This window comes from Thunnus albacares, chromosome 2, assembly GCF_914725855.1.
Source record: "Thunnus albacares chromosome 2, fThuAlb1.1, whole genome shotgun sequence".
NCBI lineage: Eukaryota > Metazoa > Chordata > Actinopteri > Scombriformes > Scombridae > Thunnus > Thunnus albacares.
In genome coordinates, this window is record NC_058107.1 from 8,623,638 (window position 1) to 8,640,775 (window position 17,138).

Genomic DNA, 17,138 nt, shown 5'->3' on the forward strand with positions numbered 1-17,138 from the left:
ACTCTCCGGCCTTTAAATCAGGCACAGGCACCAATGTCTGCTACATGGAGGAAATGCAGAACATAGAAGTGGTGGAGGGTGATGACGGTCGTATGTGTGTCAACATGGAGTGGGGTGCATTCGGTGACAATGGCGAACTAGATGACTTCTTCACCCAGTTTGATCGCTTTGTCGATGATTGCTCTAACAACCCTGGGAAACAGAGGTACTGGATGGGTAATCTACTGTCACTGCATGTATATGAAAAACAACCAAAAAGTGCCAGAACTCACATCAAACAGCATCACATGTAGTCACAAGCACTGTATATTTGAGTTAGAGTATTAGAGAATTAGAGCAAAGGTGCCCAAGACAGACAGATACAGACAGCCAGAGAGACAGTAATATTCAGTAATATTTGACAATAAAAACTTCAGTAACAGCATCAAAGAATTTTTGCAGCAGTAAAAGATGAGTGAATTGCACTTTATGGAAGCTGTCCGTTCAGCACCACAGTGCTGCTCTGATACATTGTCTGATTACCTTAAGAATGCAAGACGGAGTCTGAAAGTGCGTTAGAGTTAGTGACACTACTTAGGCAAATACTTTTATGGTAGTGAAGCCCACAGCTCTCATCCTTTTACAGCTACATTGCCCAGTGAGCGCTTTCGAACTTAAATTCTCACAAAATGTTGATAATACTACCTCTCTTGGCAGCTATCTTTTCTTTTTAAGGTTCCTTCTTTTACCTTTTCTCAAGTCTCAGTGTGCATTGGTTCTTGGTGAGATAATAATTAATGGCCATGCATTCCATTGACCACTATATGATATCTCCATGGTTAAAGGGAATTTGAATCACAGACTTTCTTTTCTGGAGTTCCATGAGTATGCATGTGCTCTACATATCAGGCATTACGACCATTATTGCCTTAATGTTTATTAAGGCAATACACAGCAGCAACACAGTCAACCACAACATATTACTAGAACAATTCGAAAACTGGGTGTAACTTTCTGGCACAATACTAAATTGGTTGAATACTACTTAAGGGACAGGGACTACTTTGCGCCTATAGGTAATTACATCTGAGTGGACAAAAATTACATGCAGAGTTCCCCAAGGCTCCATTCTGGGGCCTCTTCTGTCAACATCTACATGCTTCCACTAGCTCAGATTATGGAAAACAACAAAATATGTTACCATAATCATGCAGATGACACACAAATTTACATAACTATATCACCAGGGGACTATGGTCCAAGATAAGCACTGAGTAAGTGCATTGAACAAATCAATGACTGGATGTGCCAGAATTTTCTTCAACTAAACAAAGATAAAACTGAAATAATTTTTTTTGGAGCCAAGGAAGAACAATTAAAAGTTAGATCGTGTTTACTCTCCTGTTTGTCTGTCTTATTCTATTTAAGCTTATTTTTACTACCAATTTAACACTTTTTAATTTTAATTAAATGTCTTTTTTTATTGCCTTGTGTTGCTTTTACATTATGTCCTGATGCCTTTTATGCTTAATGTAAAGCACTTACATTAAGCATTGTTTTTGAAATGTGCTATAGAAATAAACTTGCCTTGCCTTGCCTAATGTGATTAAGGCAATAACAGTTGTAATATAAAGTGTGCTGAGTAAGATTAAAATCTTACCAGTATCATCTTTAACTGCATGTAAGATGCATGTAAATGCTCACTTAGTCATTCTGATAAGATCCCTGGAAGGCAACAGGACAGGGACACTATAGGTGTTAATTAGAGGTAGCAGCATATTCAAAGCAGGACCATTAAAGAATGTTTATCATTAAAAATGTGGTTGACCAGGCCATGTTGCCCAAGTGCTGGTGCTTTTGGGCAAATTTGCTTTTTTTTGCAACACAAAAGTTTTCAGAGTAGTTTATCCAGTAGTTAAAGTAGTTTAGTACGAAGGACCCAGAGTACCAAGAGTTTTGGCAGTAGTGAAATTAAGATTGCAAATAGTGCTAGTCAATTGCCAAAAAAAGAGAAAAAACTAGTAGAGAGCAATGCTGCAATATCAATGGTGTGTGCAGTGGGTGAGAGAGGAATGTTCTGCAAAGTGGAACAGAAATAAACCCAGAGGACATAAAGAAACTCACTCCACCAGCTTATGTTGCAGAGGAGTCACCCGTTCCAATGATAGAGCTATTGCCAAAGTCCCTATAGCAACAAGGTCCTTTAGAAGCTGCCAACACAATTGTGGGCAGATTCATTGTGCTCGTTGCCTGAGCTGTATTAGAGTTTTATTCCAGCAGTTAATGATAACCTACGATTTCTATTTATATACATTCATTGCACAACAGATCTGCTGTTGGCTACCGGGTCACAGTTGATGTATTCAAACTTTGTGTTAACTCTGCCTGCCCATACCTGTCCACCTTTGATCTTGTCACATCCTCGAGAGATTTTCACTTTGTAGGCTTCATCTAGTTTGTCACTTTCTATGACAACACATACTACCAAGACATATTACATTATTAACCAGAAAAATAATTGAAATACATTTGTTGTATCAAAAACACAGATGTAACTGTATATAGAATCTGTTATTCAAAAATGAAACTTTTGAAGAGCATCATCACTCACAGAAAACACACTGAGAAGGATTTCAGTATTTCCAAGTCAGTTTCAAATGAGCATTGCCTGCACTACTCAGCATATTTGGCATGCCACATATTAATGTCATGGGCGCTCTTCATGACAAGAACATTGGCTTCCTCTTGAAGGAAGTTGGTCTGGACTGTCTTATGAATTTGTCTTTATGAAATGTCATCGATGAGAGGAGCTGACACCACTGGACATAATTGATTCCAAGCGATCACAACTCCTGATAGTTTCCTCCAATTAAACCCACCTCTGTGACAATTAAGCTCCCAGTATACCTTTGTTTGCTTTCCGAGCTTTCATTCATCAGAAGAGCTTTCATTAGATTTTTTTCTGGGGGAAAAAAAGTGATGATCGATTGTGGAGTTTGTACAATTAAATCAAGTTTTATAGTATGATAGAAACTGTAAACAGTATTATTAGTATGTATGTTGATATTACATTTTACGTTGATATTATTACCAATGTGTGGCTGTGGAAAGTTTTCAGTTTGTGTGTCTTTTTCTCTTAGGTATGAGAAGATGATCAGTGGCATGTACCTGGGAGAAATAGTGAGGAATGTTCTAATGGATTTTACAACTAAGGGCCTGCTGTTCAGAGGCAAACTGTCTGATCGACTCAAGACCCGGGGCATCTTTGAGACAAAGTTCTTGTCACAGATTGAGAGGTGCGTGTTACAGATTACTCTAGGCTCAAATCTCCTCAGCTCACCCCTGTTTACTGTGTTAACTGTGTGGTAAGAACATAGAATACATGTAAGATTTTGCAGTGTACTCACAAAACCACAATTACAAGACTGGACATTAGTGATGTGTCAAAGCCAAATGAGACCGAATGACATGAGTTGGAAGTTGGAAGTTACATGTAAATATCAGGCACTCTCTGCTCCTCTCTGCACACTTCTGCCAGCCCCAGAGGCTATGTAAACAAACTGTGCAAAAGTTTGGGCACCCTACATAGTCAGTATTTAGTAACAGCCTTCTGGCAGATATTACAGCTTGCAAACACTTTTCGTAGACAGCTAAAAGTCTTTCAGTTCTTGTATTTGGGATTTTCTCCTATTCTTCCATGCAAAAGGCTTCGAGCTCTGCAATATTCTTGGGCCATCTTGCATGCACAGCTCTTTTAAGATATACCCACAGATTTTCAGTTATATTTAAGTCAGGGGACTGTGCGAGCCATTCTAAAACCTTCAGCTTGCGTCTCTTGAAGTAGTCCATGGTGGATTTTGAGGTATTTTTAGGACCATTATCCTGTTGTAGAAGCCATCCTCTCAGCTTCAGCTTTTTCACAGACGTTATGATGTTTGCTTCCAGAATTTTCTGGTATTTAGTGGAATCCATTCTTCGCTCCACCTGTGCAAAGTTTCCTGTGCCACTGGCTGCAACACAACCCCAAAGCATGATAGATCCACCCCCATGCTTAACAGTTTACAAGGTGTTCTTTTCATGATGCTGCTCCTTTTTTCTCTAAACATACTGTAATGGGAAATTGCTGATTACTCAATAAACACACAAAGAGAGCATTGTCAGGTTATGAAATAATGTAATCAAATAATACAATCAGAAGTATAATGCATCATAGTTCTGGAGACAAAGATACATACCACTTAGCTATCTTTTCTTTGTCTGAAAGGTTTGCACTCAACCAGTCCCTTAAATACTACTACTAATTTAAGACATCTGTTTACTAACCTTACATGTCAGCAACCAACCCTCAGATAGAAGTCAAAAGTTCAGCTAACCTAGGAACAGTCTTTCTTCACGACCATATATGACAGTACATAAGCACCAAGTAGCATCACAAAATAACATTACTACCATATTAAATTAAGGACAAACCACACTATCCTCTAAAGCTTATCAGTTTTACACATAAACATCTACATAACTACAGTTTATCTTATCACTGGCTCAGGTAAGGGTATAACAGAATGAACTTAACTGTTAAACACACAACTGCCTCATCTTACACAGCAAAGAACTAAGTTTAGAATAGACATAGCACAGAGGAATTTAGAACATGTGTGAAACACAAACTAACACTAAACTGAACTTAAACACTATCTGAAACATGTATGATATATTCAAGGAATACATCAAATGATAACCTATTATTCAGTTTTCTTTTACAATACCTTTGCTCATTGTGGCCCAAAGAGTTCTATTTTAACTTCTTCGGTCGACAGCACTTGTCCAAAATTCATCAGGCTTCTGTAGATGTTCCATTGCATATTTTTGACATTGGATTTTATGATGAGGATGCAGGTAAAGTTTTCTTCTACTGACTCTCCCATGAAGGTCTTGTTTGTGCAGTGGAAAGGTGCCCCACCACTCCTGAGTCTGCTAAATCTTCCTGCAGGTTTTTTGCAGTCAAATTAGGGTTTTGATTTGTCCTTCTGACCAGCATACGAGCAGTTCTCTCAAAGAGTTTTCTTGATCTTCCAGATATCATCTTGACCTCTGCAATTCTCCTAAACTGCCATCTCTTAATTAAATTTCACACTGTGGAAACTGCAAGCTGACAACACTTTACTATCTTCTTGTAGTCTTCCCCTGCATTGTGGGCATCGGTAACTTTCATTTTCAGAGCTACTTAGACCCATGGTTGCTGAGTGTTGGCAAAAGGTTTGAAGAGTCAGAGTATTTGAAACTGGCACCAGCTGACATTTCCTAATGTTGACATGACTCAGGCCTAATGAGCTGATTGAGGTCTGAGACCTTGTAAAAAGAATCTGAGACTTCAGAACTTAAGAATACAACTGTATCTCTAATCTCTGAACACCTGTCTGGTGTATAACTTTTTAACTTATGTCTGGTGTGTAATTCTTCTTTTCTAAGGTGTATCGAGCCAGTACGACTCCAAATCCACAGTTACAACTAAATAACAATGCGGCACCATGTTGTGGTGTAGGGCTGTATTCATACAATAATAAGTTACTTTAACACAGAATTCAAATTCATTTAAGTTCAATCAAGTACAGTTATCGTGCATTGAGTAAACCTTCAAAATGGGTCCCATTGGTTTTCCAATGAACTGTGTTACACTCAGACACATTTGTCAACATGCTCAATATGTAAATCTTTGGGTGCAAAACTGCCAACAGTCACAACCTTTCAAACATTTTTCACCAGTTCCTAACATTTTACAGTCTGACTGACGAATCGATTAATCGAGAAAATAATCAACAGATTAATACAATGATGAAAATAATCATTAGTTGCAGCCCTAATCCTAAAATTAATTCATTAACAAGTACATTCTGAAATGTATTTGTGTAACCTTTCAGAGATGTTAAATTTAGCTTACAGGTGCAGCTACTGAACTATCAGTTCTCAAACGCATTTGGACCACAGGGGGCCAGACTGAGTTTTATATAGATACCAGGTTTCCTGAACATGGACCAGGCAGCAATCAGAGAGGCACAGCAGCTCACTCATGCAAAAGGAAAGATGAAAGAAACTGTTTTGAGTGAAGTAGGTATTTCAGAAAACATGCTCAAGTAATTGAGAAAAAACCTTTAAGCTCTGCTCCAAGGCAATAACTGCAATAACTGAAGAGTTTTATTTCTAACCATGATGTCCTTGAGTCTATAAAAAATGTTCTATTCACAGAATCACCTCAGTTATCTCTGAGCTGCAATGATAAAAGTACAAAAAAAAAAGCATCAATCTGTGAAGAATCCTTTCAGGAAAGAAACTATTTCAGTGCTGTAAATCAGTTAACTAATTAACTGCTGCACATCTTTTAAGATGATTTACATGATAAGGTGTTTTTGTCCACCGCAATAAGTGGACAGTCATATGACCTAACCTTGCAGTAGCAGTGATTCAAAGTTATTTAACTTGCTTTAATGACAAAGTTCTTTTCAGTACAGTAGGTGTGTCAATCACCCGTTGATTAAGCACACCTATCTTATGTGTATAACCCCCATCACTCTCTGTGATCCCAAAGTGACCGCCTGGCCATGCGACAGGTCCGCTCCATTCTGCAGCACCTGGGTCTCACTAGCTCCACATGTGACGACAGTGTACTGGTGAAGGAGGTGTGTAGTGTGGTCTCCCGCCGTGCAGCCCAGCTCTGTGGTGCTGGTTTAGCTGCTGTGGTTGACAAGATACGACAGAACCGCAACCTGCAGCAGCTCTCCATCACCGTGGGAGTAGACGGCACCCTCTATAAGACGCACCCTCAGTAAGAAATGTTTTTTATGTTTTTTAATGTTTTTTTTTCAAACATCGTTTAAGGCTACATAAATTGACTTAAATCCTGGGTTCAGAAGTTTTCAATTTAATGAGGAGTTTCCACAGTTACTGCCTGTGTTTCCATCCATTTGAACAAGGTGTACATCAAAGAGTACAGAGAGAGATTCTCAAGTAACAATTGTTCAAATTTAGGTACCCCTTTAAAAATCCTTCTGTTGTTCTGCTCTTTCCCCTCTCAAATCCCTCCTACCCTGCCACCTTCTCTCCAAAGTTTCTCCAGTATCATGCAAGAGACATTGCAGGATTTGGCACCACAGTGTAAGGTGACTTTCCACAAGTCAGAAGATGGAAGTGGGAAGGGAGCAGCATTGATCACTGCAGTGGCCTGCAGGATCAAGAGTGGAGGGCAGCACTGAATCCCTGTTGGTGGACAGGTGGAACCAGAGCCACTATCACTGATCTTATATACCAGGTTACACTGAATAGTTAGTTGAATACACCTTGGTCATATTAAGTTCTGCAGTACTGAAATGTTTAATCTGAATTATTTTGTGTTTGTGGGCTGAACATGCACATATGAGAAATGCATAGTTATGGTGTGAGCTGAGAAAAATTACCTTCAGAAATGACAGTTTGTGTGCAAGAAGAGTTGCACCTTTTGTGAAATGTGACTTACAAACCGTGGGGCTCATTTTTTATTCTCAAACCCCCAGGTTTCCTCTTAGCTTGAATGATGGCTGTGACCTGTGTTGAGTTTCTAAACATCTGCAGAAGTAAAGTTTATTTATACAGCTCCCTTAAACATCAAATATCACAAAGTGCCACACAATAAAAGACAAAAGCACAAAATAAAATTGAGCTAAAAGAAAATTTTAGGAAGTCGGAGCCACTACTGGGCGGTAGAAGAAAATCGGAATGCTAAAAAAACACAATTTCATTTGTAAATGATCTGGGCAACAAAAATGATTTTTACATTTATACGTTCTTCCATAATGCTTTTTATAGTTGAGCTCCATCCTGTTATAAACCAGAATAAAATGGTGCTAGTTTGGAGTATACTGTAGTCAATTAGAAATGACTACAGTATACTCCCGACTAACACTGACAAAGACCAAATATATAATTAAAACCAAAGCTTATACATATGTTATTTCAGCACAGGTCTAAAGTCTCCTGTCATATGGTCTAATGACTGTAACAAACTTATTCTGATACAATGAAAAAAGAAAGATGTACCAAAATTAAACAGTACATTCTGTACATATATTTGACGAAACTTACATTTGACAAAACACATAGACCCTTAATTGCTTACCTGGAGGGGAAGTTAAATAAACCACATTGGTCAAAATGTAAAGGGCCAGGATTAGTGGAACTCCTGGGGCCGGGTGGTTGTGGGAATAGAGGGTAAATGGGGTTTGGTTCTACTCTTTATAGCCTTGTTTGTGTTATTTTATTTATTTTTTTTCCTTTGTATTAAATTAATTTGTTTTGTCTTTTTTGGATATTGCATTGTTTGAAGAAAAGGAAAGTGGACTTTAATCTATGGAACCTGGTGGTTCTGCAAATGTCTGTAAAGGTCTGTAGCTTCAGAGAGAAATTCAGATGATTAACAAGTCAGAGGGTAGTTCAGTTGTGATAATCTGTTGCTTTCCTTGAAATAATGTTTTGTTAAAGCCATAAACGACATCCAGTGGTACAATCACAACAGTCAGTCTTTGTTTGTGGAACATATGTTTTTTTGGAAGAAATGTTATTAAGATTTGCACCAATACCAAAAATATCCCAATACTATATCCAATGGCAAAATGTTTTTACCCCACTGATTACACCATAATGTTTGATTCAAATCTTTTCGCTGTGATCTGAAATTAAAACTGAAATTTTTCTTTTTGTTCTGTTGTTTTTTTTTGTTCAGTTGTTTGACCATGTCTGATTTAGTCATTATTATGATGCCTGCTTTGCAATGAAAAGGCACACTTATCCTCCATACTTATTATTCTTATTTTTCTTCATATTCTGTATAAAATTTTGGCAAGTTACGTTTTATGACATTTTTGGACACTCTTTGTCCAGACCTAGAATGTGTGATGTTGAAAATTGCACCAATCTTTTTTATTATCATCTTACTCCCACAGCTTCCACTCTACAATTCTACTTCTAGTGCTGCTTTCATAAATAATTTCATCAACCAAAGACTGTCACAATAAAGTTGACCTTGAAATCTTACTGTTCACCATTCAGTGGAAGTCATTTTTTCTTGTATTCAGGCGAGCGCAAGAATAAAAGATTGACATGACAATTTCTGTCAGCCAAAAAAGATGTCTCAGTGTCTGGTACAGGCAAACTGTTGCAAAAGTCATCTGCTCTACCTGAAATGCAGACATGATAGTTGTTTTATTTTGAAAATTTAAGGTGCACTGAAACTAGCTACGAAGTTATACTAAAGGAATACTCTCAAACAGCTGTCACAGCAGCCAGTACTGTCTGCAAGTAAAACTGACTTACGTGTCCAGTGAAAAATTATCCTTATCTTCTCTGACTGAAGCTTTGTCCCATCAGGAAGAGCTGCACAAATATTTGCACATTTCTACTTTATCATTCTGCTTTCTCCCTTCAGTGTTCTAGCTTTCTTCTCCCATCACCTTCTCTGTTACACTCTGTTTCTCTGCCAGTCTGCCACCTCAAGACAACTGGAAATATCCCACTGCTGCTTCCTTTACTGCTGGACAGTGCACCAGCAGGCCACGCTGTCAGCAGCACACCCACTAAAGCCCAGGGGGGTGATCCGCAGTGCACACAACTAGGATTACAACAAACGAGTGTGATTTGCAAGTGAGTGACAATCCTAGGATTTTCATTTCATGACATACCACACCGTCATATTTTACTCATGAGTCCTATGAATAAAATATGTACCATCATGGAATGAGAAACGTAAAGCATACAGGCTAATCTGTTACACTGCCATACCTGCCCCAGATATCATAAATGTTGCAATTTAATCCGGAAGTCTTTATTTGAGCCCTTATGTTATTTGGTACTGGTCTATATTTGAAGAGAATTACATTTATGAAGAGCATATTTAAAGAGTTTAAGAAAACATTGGGACACAGGGGCCCTTTATTGCTTACTTGGTGGGAAAAGTTAATTAACCATGGTGGTCAGAATGTGAAGAGCATGGATTCGTAACTCTCCTGGGGCTTAGTGGTTGAGAGAATACAGAGGGCAAAAGGCGGAATTAGCTCAAGTCCTTGTAGTCATGCTTTTTTTTAAATGTATTTCTCTGTTTCTCCCTGTTTGTCTTAAGTATAATTGTACTTCCTTCCTTAAGATGATGTGTATCTGATGTAAAACAGAAAAGTGGACATGTAAAGAGTTGCATCCAGTAGAGAGAGTTCTGCAAAGGTCTGTAAATTGCTCTAAGGGGAAACTTTAAATAATTACTGAGCCAGAGGGGGATTATTTTGTGAGAATCTGTTGCTTTCTTTGAAGTGCTGTTCTGTTGAAGCCATAAACAACAACACCCAGTTGTATAATCACTAAAACCAGACTTTCTTGTGAGTTTAATACATTTTAATCTAAGTTATGCAAAAATAGCATGAATATCCCCTTACTGTATCCAATGGCAAAACTTCCCATAAAAATACATTACAATGTTTCATCTGTTTGATAGAGCAGATGGAAAAACATTCATAAGCATAAGAAAACCATATATTATTGTAAAAGAAAAAAGTGAGCTTTGCTATTCGCCCCTTTGAGAACACTTGACATTTACAGAAAAATAAGAACAGGATCCAGCCGGTGAGCTTTGAGCTGAGTCTGTTCCTCCAGCAGAAGATTACCTGCTGTGCATTTAAATTTCTCCTCCTCTTCAATTTAGAGTGCATAATATGCAACCTAATCAGTGTTATTCTGCTTGGCTTTACCTAACACCATTATCACTATGGTGATGCCTTTGGTTCTTTGAATGGCACATGCCATGCAAGGCAAGTTGATGAGACACACTTCATAGAAATGAGTGAGATTCTTCTTCAGTTGAAATGTAGAAGAAACAATTTACTTGGAACTAGTAATTAGGGAAATGTGGCATTAACTAGAGATGTATTATCTGTTCAGTATGCATGTTCAGCTTAAGTGCCACTGCACCACATGGACCAAATACATTACAGTTTCATTAATATGGTTACTAAAAATGGCTGATTACTGTTCTGTCCTTTTATATATTTATATATATATATATATATATATATATATACATATATACATATATATATATATATATATATATATATATATATATATATATATATATATATATATATATATATATATATATATATATATATATATATATATATATACACATATATATATATATATATATATATATATATATATATATATATATATATATATATATATATATATATATATATATATATATATATATATATATACATATATACACACATACATATATACACACATACATATATACATATATATATAAATCAGTGGAGGCTGGTCCATAGAGGCAGAGGAGGTTGATCCTCTATTTTTTGAGAGGCAAGAGGAAGATCAAAATATAAAAAAGAATATTTGGTTGAAATAAACCATTACCAAATCTCAGTATTATTTATAAAAATCCATTATTGAAATTCTGTTTAAAACTGCTTCTGCTTCAACAGCAACACCTACAGGGCAGGAGGAGGAAGGAAAGTCTGTGTGAAGTGGTGGTAGGGGGCAGAGGAGGACCATGGATGTATAAAGAGAACTGGAGCCAATTTGACATAGCGGCCAAACCGTGTAATTACGTCACGTGATGCACACTGGCCCAAAACGACTTTTTCCCATAGACTTACATTGTGAAAGAGATGTCTGTAAATTAGCGGATGAATTTTTCTGAGTGTCACAACCCCAGCGAAATGACTTGTCTCACTATCAGAATTAAATCCGTTTGGTCCAATCACATTTCAAAAGCCTAGAAGAGCCGCATGATTGAATTGTTTTATCCCCATTCAAGTTAGCCGGAGGGCTAAACCAGAAGTGTGGCCACATGCGGCCCAGACCACCTCCGAATGTGGTCTGAGTGATCGGATCTCAATCCGTCCTCAATGCATCTTGGGGGCGTTTACACCTGTATTTAGAGCTGTCCACTTGTGATCGGATCACCCGAGAAGGATGTTAATACCTGGTGTAAATAGGGCCTTTAATTCTTTGGTGGATTCATTTAGCCAGGGTTGCGGTTCTTTATTTGACTTTTTATCCATGTGGGGGGTGACTAAGTCCAGGACAGACTGACAAGTGTGATTAAAAAGAGGGACCAGCTCCTCTGTATTAAAATGAGGATGAGAGGCAGTTAAAAATGCAGTAGTAAAAAGCTCCGAAAACTTGCTAGCAGACATAGAATTAAAAACACAGTGGCGGATGGGTGTACTGTGATTAAAAGGTATTTGGGTTAAAACCACATTGAATAAAACTGCTTTATGAGACACACAGATATCCTTAATCTCAAAATTGTCGGGGCTGAGACCGCTGTTCAGAACTAGGTCAAGAGTATGACCCTTGGAGTGTGTGGGTTCTTGTATTGTCTGTGTTAGGTGTCCATAAAATCAGTTACAAATGTCTGAGAAAGGCAACAGATATGGATGTTAAAATCACCTAAAATGAGAATTTTGTCGTACTTTGACATGAAGTGGGATAGTAGCTTGGCAAACTCTTGGATAAAAACATTGTTTGGTTTGGGCAGTCTAAAGTAAAGTGAGTGAGTGAGTGAAGACCCAGATTTCTCTTCTTTAAATAAGGCAGGGCCTCCCAGACTCACACTTGATTGTCATCCCATTGATTGAAACACCCAACTCTAATTTCCCCTTCAAATGAAATGACAATCCTAGAGGTTCACATACTTTTGCCACACACAAATATGTAACATTGGATAATTTTCCTCAATAAATAAATGAAAAAGATGAAAAAAAAAGATTTTTTTTTTTTGTCTCATTTGTTTAATTGGGTTCACTTCATCTAGTTTTAGGACTTGTGTAAATATCTGATCACGTTTTAGGTCATATTCATACAGAAACAGAAAATTCTAAAGGGTTCACAAACCTTCAGGCAGCACTGTATATCTGGTCTTACAGCTGTTTCTATGGTTCCTGTCATCTAGCTTCTTTCCAATGCTATATAAAGTTTGAGATTGTTTTATATAATTCTTCAAACCAGGTTTTTTTTATTGTGACAGGTAGACATACTACTGTGTTGAAACGTCTGTTTGCACAATTAAAGGCTGCAAATTAATCAGTGTGCTCCAGTGCCTTCTGTTTTTCGAAATGACAATTCTATTTTTGAATGTTGACTAGCACAGGTAACCATTGCCTCTATATACAATACATTAAAGGATAAGGCTGGCAATTTTTCATCTTTATCTTATTTTCAACAAATCTCATGTGCAGAGCCAAACCAACAGTGAACTGATCCCACTTTCAAGTATTGTGTGTGCATCCAAAGCCTGATATATCTTATTCTCTGTGCCGTAGACTTTTGTTGTTGTCCAAAAACTATTAAAAACACATCAATGAGCTACACTGCTGCACTGGGTGACATGTTCCTTTGCCCTGAAGACTATAGTTACCGTAGTTTGTTTAGAAATGGCTCCAAAGAGTAACAACAGTGATAAAATAGTAACCCTATGGAGAGAAGTTCCTGCAGAAGCAGACTGTGCATGCACCATAATGCGGTTCCGTTTACAGAGCTTCGCTAGTTTGTTGTGCTACATATCACAACCTCTTGTCTTTGAACTACATTGTAAATTTCTCTAAGAACTTCAGTGCAAAGTCAAGTTTGTTGAAGAAAATGTAAATTCAGAATTTCTTCAAAAGCTCAATAAGTTAATATAACAAGTGTTACAAAAATGAACAGAAGAAAAAGATCAGTATATTTTTAGACCTCTTCAAAAGAAGGTGATGAAATGGATTATTATATCTTTGCACATTACCTCATGATTTCTGCCCAAGTTAGTGGCAGAAAGAGCCAGTGCCTATTACAAGCTGGGAGGACATGATAAGCATCAGCTACTCTAACGCCTTTGGTAGTAGACATAACAGGAGATTTGATCACATTCTGACTTGGAAAGGTGTTAATGTTACAAATTGTACGAAATGGAAATGAACTACATTACTAACCTGTACTGACTTTCTTTTAGAAAGTCTTTCTGCCTGTGTGACGTGAACTATGAGCAATTTAACTGTGTAATTCTTATTACAAACATCTTAATTACAACATAAGGGCAGTAACTGTTGCAGGATTTCCTAGTATTAGCAATTAGTTGAGGACGAGGCACTCATTTACTGTCTGCATGCAGCAAATCTTTCCTCTGGATAAATGTAAAGCAGGGCAAAGAGGGAGTCCTGCCATGATGGAGTTGATGTTTGTTCTTTGAGTACAGAGTTTCAAGCTCAGGGGCACTCAGAGACACACAAGTACCACCACAAAGCTCAAATTCTTCTGTTTCCAACTGTCACCATGAGAAATGATGGAGAGCGTCTCAGAGTAAGCTTTGTAAGCTGTGTTACTAAGGACCCAAATGTTAGTATGAGTTATGCTGCAACAAATTCCTTTTATTCATATGGCAACTGAGTCAGTACAGATAATCTCTAAGTTACCTGTACTGCCTCATAAGCAGTACACATGAACAGAAGGACTTTGAATGAATAATTTATTTGGTAACCATTACACAAGAAACACAAGCATATAAAACAGCACAGATAATGGGCACTTTAAACACGAACATTTACTGTAGATTGCTGCATACAATCTGACACACAAAAGGCTTAATTTATTTATGCATTAACACTAAAAAACCAAGCTGTGGTGGGATAGCACACAGTACAGCATATAATACCTGCCAGTTTAGCAGCTAATGGTTAGCCACTATATATGTCACACATCATTTATCTTTACAGCTGATTGTACATTGCGCTTCTCCTCAGCTACACCCACAAACAAACGCAGCAAACGTCTCCCATCGCTGTCTTTCACACCTGCATACATAATTTGTGTGAGGTACAGTGTAAGTTGAAGACCATCACCTAAAGAGTGATCCATCTGAAGGATACTACAGATTGCTCTGGAATATAAATGATTACAATATAAAATCTTAAACCTGGTATCCACCTTCTCTGATATCTCTGAAATCGTTTGCTTAGAATTTGGTCCAGATCTGATCCAGACTGAAAGTGACCAATGGATTGCCATGAAATTCAGAACAGATATCCATGGTGCCCAGATGATGCATCCTTGACTTCCCCTGACTTTTCATCTAGCACCATCATGGGATTCTTTGTGGTTCTGAGTAAAATCTCTCAACAACTATCTGATAGATTGCCATGAAAAGTGCTACAGACATTCAGGATGATTCTATACTTCAAATCTTTCACTTTGATGTGAGGGATGTTGGCAAGGCCCTTTTTCAACATGCTTCATGTTGTGTTCACATGCTGACCAATCAGAGTTCTTGCATCCCCATGTGGTATCTGCCTGTTGTACCCCTTTTGTGTACTTTTCACACTACTTACTTACTCTTTACTACATTTTTAGGAGTTGCATGTCAGCTAGGGTGAAGGCTCTGAGGCTACGCCCTAGCTAATATGTGACCCCTTAATGCAGAAGTATAAATCCTGTTCCAAGCTGAGTGATGTTAGCTCCGACTACGCTAATGAACTGTAGCAGTCACATTTCTCATTTAAACATAATAAGACAATCTTTGTTTAAAGACAAGCCGAGTCATCATCTTCCATCACTACATTTTATTCTGATGGTTACACCGTAGAGAGGAAAACCAAATGCTTCTGGTTTGTTTGAGGTTGCAGCTGAATAGAGAAGAGTTTTCTCTCTTTCTCATACACTTTTACTCAAACTGGCCAAAGTCGAATCTCAAAGACGAATATCAGAATAAAAAACTGAGAGTTTCAACACAAAATCATCAATAATAGCATTGGCTTTCAAAAAAACCCATATTGATCGAAACCTAGTACAGAATTAGAAACAGAGCTACAGTATTACAGCCAGTTACACAGCATGAGAAAAGCATAAAGAACAACAATATAAGTAAAGGTTTTGTATTGCAAGCCACAAGCATAGTCTGTTTTGGTTCACCTGACATCAACACTGAATCATTTCACTAAAATGAGCATTCTCTTCTGACAACAGTAATACATTCAAATGAATTCAACAATAATAACAAAATTACAACCCTCTGTGTGATAAACATCCTTTGCTGATGACACCTTAGGTGGCATGCTTTACATTTCCAATGCAAATTTAAATACTTGAAAAGAAGACATGAAAGCATTTCATTTTCTGTTAGCACAGACATTAGTATGTTTGCATATGTAAACAACAAGCTTCCTTAACTAACAGGAAATATATATAACTACTGATAATAATAGGCTTCCTCAAGCCTCTTCTAAAATACAATAACAGTACTGCACATAATGTTGACAAGCGCACAACCAGGGAACACATTCAAGTTATACCACGCCAGTGACTCAGCAATAGTAATGACAACAAAACACAAGGATTCCAAAGATCAACACTTCAACATAGGTTAGGGATAAATTCTTCTTCAGTTATACCCAAATCTTTGTCTATGGCTCTTACAAATACATTTGTTGTTGTTCCAGCACTACAAAGCACATCTGTATATTTTTGGGTTTATAAATTCTAATTAGTATTTTATATGGTAGTGGTGGTACAGTATCTCTGTCACTGTAGTGGACTGCAACTTTTGAATGCAAATACTGCACGTTATTTACTCATAAAATAGCTTTGTTCCTCTTACACTCTTATCAGGTGTGAGTATCATGGTGAAGGATTCAACAATTGTGTTTTTTTACATCACAGTCATAAACAAAATACTTCTAATCTTAAAGAAACACTGTATCTTGAGATAACAAAAGATTTAGAGTAGAAAGACATTACAAGTCATTTACTCTTGAGTAACAAAATGGCTTCTGAGTTATGTAATTAACCGGTTGGTGTAGAAAGCATGAAAACATACAGAACATTTTTTTATTGCGTAAATGAAATACAATAATTGTTTTGTATAAATTAGTTAAACGCACAATATGTAATTTCAGCCGCTAGGGGTCTCTCAATCAAAACAATAACAAAAGACAGAGTGTGATGACGATGTGAAGTAGCAAGGGATCATGGGAGTTGTTGTCTTCGTTGTTAAACAACCAGCTTCACCGGGATAGGATTACTCCAGTGTTAATCATTTGGGATGTTTTTACCGGGAGCCGAATTACCCGCAAACGTCTCCTCCTCTC

The 17,138-nt window shown here is 37.4% G+C and overlaps 1 protein-coding gene across 1 annotated transcript in view; it reads left to right on the plus strand.

Annotated features, from left to right (window-relative positions):
• hk2 (hexokinase 2) overlaps positions 1-9,039 on the plus strand; it is a 46,011-nt gene extending 36,972 nt beyond the window's left edge. Inside the window, exons 15-18 of the mRNA XM_044364773.1 lie at positions 22-205; positions 3,120-3,275; positions 6,563-6,799; positions 7,082-9,039. Of these exons, the coding sequence (XP_044220708.1) occupies positions 22-205; positions 3,120-3,275; positions 6,563-6,799; positions 7,082-7,226 (722 nt within the window). The 3' untranslated portion in view covers positions 7,227-9,039. The remainder of the gene's footprint in view (positions 1-21; positions 206-3,119; positions 3,276-6,562; positions 6,800-7,081) is intronic.
• The last annotated feature ends 8,099 nt before the right edge of the window (positions 9,040-17,138 follow it).